The sequence below is a fragment of the Dioscorea cayenensis genome, chromosome 14 (genome assembly GCF_009730915.1).
Source record: "Dioscorea cayenensis subsp. rotundata cultivar TDr96_F1 chromosome 14, TDr96_F1_v2_PseudoChromosome.rev07_lg8_w22 25.fasta, whole genome shotgun sequence".
Lineage (NCBI taxonomy): Eukaryota > Viridiplantae > Streptophyta > Magnoliopsida > Dioscoreales > Dioscoreaceae > Dioscorea > Dioscorea cayenensis.
Genome location: NC_052484.1, coordinates 16705248 through 16713366, shown reverse-complemented (window position 1 = coordinate 16713366; position 8119 = coordinate 16705248). Strand labels below are relative to the sequence as shown.

General features: G+C 35.5%; 1 protein-coding gene across 3 annotated transcripts; it reads right to left on the bottom strand.

The window, feature by feature from the left end:
- Positions 1-546: 546 nt before the first annotated feature.
- On the bottom strand, positions 547-7032 carry LOC120276478 (protein trichome berefringence-like 7). 3 transcript variants are annotated; one of them, XM_039283233.1, is made up of 5 exons: positions 5758-7032; positions 3376-3534; positions 1873-1987; positions 1713-1780; positions 547-1060 (listed from the first exon to the last, which is right to left on the bottom strand). In XM_039283233.1, exons 1-4 carry the CDS (start codon positions 6570-6572, stop codon positions 1754-1756), a joined length of 1116 nt encoding a protein of 371 aa, XP_039139167.1. In that variant the 5' UTR covers positions 6573-7032; the 3' UTR covers positions 547-1060; positions 1713-1753. The 3 variants fall into 3 exon arrangements, with proteins under 3 accessions (XP_039139167.1, XP_039139166.1, XP_039139165.1); XM_039283232.1 differs by having other exon boundaries at positions 1713-1987; positions 5758-6803; positions 6926-7029; XM_039283231.1 differs by having other exon boundaries at positions 1713-1987.
- Positions 7033-8119: the final 1087 nt, after the last annotated feature.

The window sequence follows — 8119 nt, the reverse complement described above, 5'->3', positions numbered from 1 at the left end:
AGAAGTGATTTCAGTGATAACATTGTTGTCGTGATAAGAAAATTATGTTCTTTGTATTGAGTTGCAGGAAAAGAAAAATGCAATAACAAGACAGACATTCAAGAAATTCAAATAAGTTATAACAGGACATGAAAGAATAATAAAAGTTGTTGTCATGTGCTTGGTTTGTTATACTTCAGTTTCTGCAGATAAGAGATAGTGACAGGTTTCTAACATGTGAAGATGGTATATCAGAGACAATGAGTACATCATACATAGAAGCACATTAATTAATTGTAGAAGAATTAAGAAGATTGGTTTAGTGATAGTAAAAGAATTCTTGTCTAGATCTAACAAAATAATCGATTCACTTCGATTATAGTAAACATAAAATTACTGGTATTTAACAACTTACTGATTATTTACACTTCATGATTTCATTGCTCCTATCCAGTTTTGCATTGCTCACCAGATAAACTTCTCACTTTGCTGCAAGACAGCAGATAGCAGCATTAACTTGCCAAATGAAAATATTATGTAACAAATCTGAAAGAGTGAAGTCAGTTAATAAAACAAAACATTAATAATTCACATCCAGCAACATGGAAATATAACTCTGGAATTCAAAGATAGTAAATATTGTAAAAACAAAGACAATGAGGTACACCATATGGGGTTATCAATTTCCCAGTCTTGCAAATAAACCAGAAGCTTTCTTGTGAGCTTGCATTGACAAAAGAATTGAGCTGGCATCTACAATAATGTTTTTGTCATTACATACAAGTTGATTAATATTATCACTTCCTTATCATTTGTAAGCGAAAAACAAGGGGAAGATGTTACATCTTGGAATAAATGCTAGACCTCATTGATTACAAAAGAATTCCAGACAAAAAATAAAAAAAATATAAAAAAAGAGTGAAGAGTGAATTGTATTTCCTAGCAGCTGCTTCATGTCAGAGACAAAACAAGCTCGTCTTCTGCGACTGCCAGACCAATCTGCAAAATATATAATACGGCATTTGCAGAAATAAAAGACGTTTTTATTGGTCCTCAAATCATCTTCCAAACTTTCTCCAGTCTGCCAATAAGAGAGAAGAGATAAAGTACACAAAAAAAAAAATTGACCACACTACTATCTTTATATATTCTGTTCCATGAATAGTAACCAAATTATTTATAAATATACTAACCACACATTAAAAAAAAAAGTATAAAAATACAAGAAATAAAAAAATCAATGAAGAGCAACGGTTTAACCAAGAACATTACTTCAAGAATTAAGTTACAACCCAATTACTTAATCAAAGGTGAAGCAAAACCAGCAACAATAGGTCATAATAATTTTTTTTTTTTTTTTAACTTTCTGTAGGTTACTCCAAGGTAATTAATTACAAAGAACCGGCCAACACTTGTTTAATGATTGTTGCTAATATGGTTTAGCCAGATTCCATAAAATAGTAAATAATAATCTTACCTACAAAATGAACTGCCAAGTTTTTATTGAGATTTTTAATAGATGGGACTTATAAACTATGGTTCACAAGATTTGACGCTGATTAATACTAACCATAGAATCATACAGATCCCTTTACGAATAGCATCAAGTCAGCATTGCATGTGTGCTATCACACATGATAGACAGATTATGTGCAGATATGACTACCACAGACAAGCATATTAAAGATAGGTCACAATGGATTAATAGTAACTGTCTAGAAACGAAAGTTTACCATTTGCCAGCAGATAGGAGAAGACAAGTTCATTCCAAGCATCAGGGACTCCAGGAAGACACCAATGGCTACAATCAAAAACGGATGATGGGTGAGTCCAAGGGCCAATATGAGCATCACTCCGGAATGCTCCCATCAAAGTCACATTAAGAACATTCACCGAAACTCTCATCTTTCCAACTACTTCAGCTAAGATCTCCCCAAACTCACTCCTATCATCTCCTTTTGCCTCAGATGAAGGTTGTTGTGTCATGTCGCAGACCTTCTTGTTTGAGCTACTCACAATACCAAAATTGCACACTTCAGTTACTATGTTACCACTGACACATGCAATAAAGCAAGACATGGAAGAAAGAGAAAGAAATTTCTGATTCTTACCAAACCAAATGCATAAGCATAGCTTAAAATAAACAGGTTTGTAAGAAATCATATACATGCTAATGGCCAATGACTTAAATATTAGCTGACCCAATCTTAACAAAAAGCACTTATCAAATACAAGGGTGCCCAAAAAGCACGGACTAAGTGCTCAAATTTATTGAAAGAATTATCAGATCTATTACACCATGGGCAGCCAAAAGAGTCCACTAAGAATTCAGGCTGTTCATATCTAATGTATATTGAGAACAAAGAGATGAACTGTTAGCTTTTCTACCTATGAAAAAGCCGCTTTGAAAGTGTGATCTTCAATTATTTTTTCCTCTGGTTTCATCTTTCAAACAAGCAATATTACACCACATCTAAATTTCTAGCAGAGTCATCATGCAAGCTGGTTGAGAGTTGACCTACTTTCTAGAAATGCCTACAAGTACAAATTTATAGGCCTATAAATAGAGAAAGCCATGCCATTTTTGTCTAATTAATCTACAAAAAACAACTATGATTATAATTCTTAGTATGATAGTAAGTAATCACAAATCACTATGATGGAAAGAATATAGGTGTTCAGGCTAAGGATGCCTCCACAGCTGATGGTGAATTTCCCTGTGTGCTACCAGTTGTTTGGCACAAGAAAATAATTTCATAATTCTCAGAAAAACAACTGGAAAAAGATTTAACTTTTTCAGAGAATAAATGAAAAGTGTATGAGACAAATCTAAAATCTACATGCATGTATGTTTCTTATATGTGCATGTGTGTGTGTGTACGCACATGTGGAGAGAGAGAGAGATGTGCATGTGTGTGTGTGTGTACGCACATGTGGAGAGAGAGAGAGAGAGAGAGAGAGAGAGTGTTAACCTAGTTATATCTAATCACACACCGATTAGATTTGACCTGCCGATTCAGCTATTCTTTGCAAGGCTAACCTAGTTATATTTTTATTCAGCTGGAACTCATAGTTGTGTATTGCATGCTAGTTTCTGGTATTTGAATTATAAAGTGACATGTTTAAGAATCTAAAGAACAAAGGTAGGATAATTACAAACCGTTGGTTCTGATAAGCCAGAATAAGAAGTTAATTTGGGCAGTCAGTTACAATATGAAAGATCTAGATGAGCATTCAAAAGGCCAGAAAAGCAGTCAAGTTCATATCTAATCACACACCACTCTTTTCTGACACCAGAAACTGACAGTAGAACTTTCATTTGGTAAAACGAAGGGTATACTTCCAATTATATGACTCAATTAAGCCGCTTGGAATTTGGAAACAAGCATTCCATACCTCCAATGGGATGGCTCAAAGGTCCGAAAGAAAACATGGGTTCTGTTTGTGTTGACCATTGTTTCAACCCAGAATGCCCAAGTTTCTAGAGCTATCTTGAAGGCGGAAGTAATGGGCATTCCAAGCTTCAGCAATCCTCCAGCTTGAAAATAGCATCCCCTATGAGGAAAGAGCTCAAGGATCATTACCAAGATTAGAGAAAAACATGCAAATAAGCATAATGTAATAAATTTAGGCCAAAAGACTATTAAAGTAACCAGATGAAATGTGATTAAATTAAAATTTCATTTATAATTAAGCAAAAGGAACTGCTACAACATAAATTGACAGACTAATATACTACAGACATAAAACTATTTCAAAAGCATGCTATGGTCTCCTAACATCACCATATATGATGATGAAATGAAACCTAAGGGCCAAAGCATATTATAGAAGTATATTTCAATCGACTAATGAATTGAAAGCACATAAGAAGATGAAATTTGTGATGGCAAGAAATGTCATCTCAAGAGAAGTTAAAATACTCTAGAATGCAAGCCAATATTCCACATTGGTTGAAATTCTCAACCAATGGGAGTTAAGGATAAGCATTGAATTGAAGGAGTAAGAGATATTGGATTTCTAGAAATGTATCACTCTTTGAAACCTTTTCATGATAATGTCAACATGATAGATATAAAAGCAATTCTCTTAAAGATGCTCACATCACTAGCCAGCTTTAGGATGAATTTTATGTCACAGGAGACCCTTTTCATAAACAATTTCATTTAAAACTCATGAGCAAAACATTGCTCAGAGGATATGTCATGGTTTCAGAAGGGGAATCTCTGAAGTTAATGGGAGAGAGGGGACTTCCCCCTTGCTTGTTACTTTCTTGGCTTGTGGACCATAACCTTCTACTCAACACTAGGGACCTAGTCATCTCCAATGAAAAGCAGTCTTTTTCTTCCCAATGACAACGGCCCTCAAGAACAGGATTGTGATACACACCATTGGAACAAGGAAGAGGGCCCCGTCGCAGATTGAATGAGGGCAGATCAATCTTCCCTGTCTAGGGTTGAGTCAGACAAAAGAAAAGTAGAACTTCTGAATGTAACCCAACTTCTTCTTCTGGCAAGTTAATCAAACGAAGGTAGATTTGGCAATGCTCGAGTCCTAGCCCTTGGTGTGTATTCCTGGATTAGTAGGCACTACCAAAAGTGCCATTTGTGCCTTTCTATAAGCGCATTTCAGTCCTTTGCCTCTGTTTGACCACCTGCTCATCTTGATCATGTGCCAACAGTTGCAAGTTTGTATCAGGCATTTAGTTAAAACTGATGAGTGGAAAGTGGTAACACAACTCTTTAAAATACTCCTTATTTAATGTACTTCAAAGGATACAAAATATAGAAATCAACTTGGAATTATTCTCTAATATTATATTTTGAGGTATACAGACAATAGGGAGGGGCAACTAGGCAATTGTTTGGGTTTTGCTGATGTAAAGGCAATTACAATAAATTAGAATTCAAATAGACTATTAGTGGTATTTCCAAAGATATACATACCAGAAACACTAAAAAGTAAACCAAATGAGTGCCTATAGTCCAATCTAATGAAATAATATGTTCACATATACAGTAGAAGCTGCATATCTATTCTGCATTTCATCTAAGTAAAAAGAAAATAGAGTTTTATGCTATAACTAAAGAAGGATAAATTTAAAAAGTAACAGTAATAAATACTTCTTGAGAGACACCAAGTGGCATGGTTGGAGAAAAATGTTCTTATTTCATCTCCAAACTTGTCCTGTATCAACTGCTGATTTGTATAAACTTGAAATTATACCTGAATTGGTTTGTCAACATGGTCACAAGACTCGCAACTTAAAAATCTTTTTCATTGTCCAAGTAAATATGGTCAATATCATATGTTTCCACCATAATTATGATTTGACAGATTAATGATGCCATAAATGGTAGATAAGAAAGTTTTGACATCATTTTTAGCAGTCAAATGATGAAATAGGAACTTTTGCCTAAAATCATTCAAACCTATTAGCATTGATGATTGCAAATGAAAACATAGTAGTCACTATGGAATCCACTCATTTAAGTGGGAAAGCATTAATTAGTAGATTTCATGATAGAGGCATGTTCTGCAAATGACAGAATTTACTACAAGTAATTGAACCTGAGGTTCAAGTTTGGCGCATCATAAGCAGCATCTTCCATAGGATAACAAATTGAAAGAGCGCTAATTAACATGGAGCAATAAACACAAGACCATTGACCACCCATAAGATCAAGCCACTTCAAATCAGCAGTAATATCTCATTTCCAGAGTAAGGACAATGCTCATATAAAAATTCACAACATTCACCAGTTCTAGAGAACTTACAGATCAAACAGTTTACTTGGTGCCCACCAATGCCCAGAATTGAATATCAGAATATCTGAATCAACCCATCTGTGGCTAATATCATCCAACCTATCCAACTTGAGAGTTGTCTTCACTCTCTTGGGTCCATGCTTTGGAGGAAACCCCAGCTGCACCAAGAACACCGACCTGAAGAACTCCACACTCAAATTATACCCTTCAAACCTCACCCCCAAAAACCGTATCGTCTTCGATATCCTATTCCCGTTCACCTCATGTACACTGTTTTTATCATCCACACCAGTCATCAGCATACAAATCATAGATTCCCACTGCGTCCGGCTCATGGAATCACCCACAAAAACCACTCTTTTCCCCCTTAGCATTTCCAAGGCCTCCCGGGCATCAAATCTTGGCAAGTCACAGGTGTTTGGTTTCCAATGCCACTTCAAGTAGCCGGTGTCTTCCCTTCCATTAGCCAGGCAATTGAAGCCCCGCTCAACAAAGGGGCAGTCCGAGCTGTTGTAGAGAGGGTAGGTGGTATCCGGCACCCAACTGCCGGAGAAAACGTCGCATTTTTCTTCTGGGACCGCGAAGCCGGTGAAAAAGGTCCCTCGGAGAAGGTAGAGATAGAGTGCACAGGCGAAGGCGAGGAGAAGAGCAGACAAGAAGAAGGTACCAGCAATGGAGATAAGCGAGGGGGCAGCGGCGGAGAAAGGGATCCATTTGCGATGGGAGAAGGAGGAGACGGAGAAGGAGTGCCGAGGGCTGTTGAGGCCCGACGTCCGGTTGGCTAACCGCACCGACGAGCTCCGGCTAAGGTTCCCTATCATCATCTCAACCCACTGCCACTCTCGCAACCATCAAGATCTCACTTTCACTCCCCTCTACTCAACCCTAACCCTAGAATCCTCTAAATCTAAGGTTTTCAGCTTAATTTCGATCAAATCGGAGCTGAATCCGCAACAAAAAACCAGCCCAAGAAATCGTTCTCGGATCTCAATCAAAGGTTTTCATAAAGGATTCACCTTCATTGGATTCCTCCACCGAGAAAGAGAGTGCAATGCCTGAAGAACAGATCAAAAAACAGTATCCTAGTTTCAGAATCAAGGAATGCGGATAGAATCACCTAAAATTTAGCGAGAATGATGAAGAAATCTATGGAGATTAGATTGAGAGAAACCCTAACCACCAGAGAGAGAGAGGGATTTTGGAGGAGCATGGATGAAAGAGTGGGCAATGAATGGAGATGGAGATGGAGATGGAGATGGAGAAGAGGCCGGAGGAAAGCCTTGGTTGGCGCGTGAGAGGTTTATATATGTATTCCGGCCAAGGGCATTTTGGGTGTTTCACATTCTCATAATCAAATTATTATAGTTTTGATAAACAATATTATATTAAAACATAAAAATATTTTATAATAATAAAAAAAATACATTACGAGTGAGTTTTTATTATTTATAATTTTATTTTTTTTATAAATATAAACAAATCATGGCTTTTTTTTAAATATTGCTTTTTTTTAATTAATTACTAAAATAGGTATTTTTAGAATTATTTACCAAATTAGGCATTTTTATTTTTTTAATATTAAATTTTAAATTTTTTTAATAGTTGTGGGTTCCACTGGTTTTTTAATATTAAAATATTATTTTTTTAAAAAAATCGGCAGGTCCCACTAGTTTTTTAATATTAAAATTTATTTTTTTAAAACTGAGATGGGTCCTACTAGTTTTTTTTAAATTAAAAACAATTTTACACTAAAACCCTTATCATTTCATATAATTTTTTACAACTAGTTTTATTCCCACTTCTACTTTCACTAATCCTAACAGATAAAAATTATGGGTAATATTCGGTTAAAAATTTAAAAGATAAAAATTGTTGTGGTTAAAATTTTTTATATACATAAAAATTAAAATTATCTCCAATAATACATAAAAAAATTAAAAATTATCTCGATATTAGAATAATCGAAAGATGTAATTGTTAGGAGTAGGTGGGGAGTATTATTGGGGGTTGATGGGATGAATTATTGGTGTGAGTGGCATCTACCCCATTCACAGAGCTTATTAGATCAAATTCATCATAACCATCTATTTGTTAGGTGGAGGCCTAAAAATTATCTCATAGTAAAAGATGTAATTGTTAGGGTAGGTGGAGAGTATTATTGGGAGGGTTGATGAAATTTTGAATTATTGGTGCAGAATAAAGACTCACCCCATTCATAAGAGCCCATCGGATCAAATTGATCATAACCATCCAGTTTTGTTAGGGTGGGTACTATATAAACCGTCCAAAGTCTCTTTTTGTGAAAATCATGAGCAATATCAGTATGAAAGATCCAGTAAATATTGAAGATAATTTTAATTTTTATGTATTA

Coding starts and splice junctions, on each gene's coding strand:
- LOC120276478 (XM_039283231.1), bottom strand. CDS start 6,572: ATGATGATAGGGAACCTTAGCCGGAGCTCGTCGGTGCGGTTAGCCAAC. Junction 3,535..5,757: donor CCAAGTAAACTGTTTGATCT/GTAAGTTCTCTA, acceptor CTTTCCTCATAG/GGGATGCTATTTTCAAGCTG. Junction 1,061..1,712: donor CTCCTATCTGCTGGCAAATG/GTAAACTTTCGT, acceptor TCTTATTGGCAG/ACTGGAGAAAGTTTGGAAGA.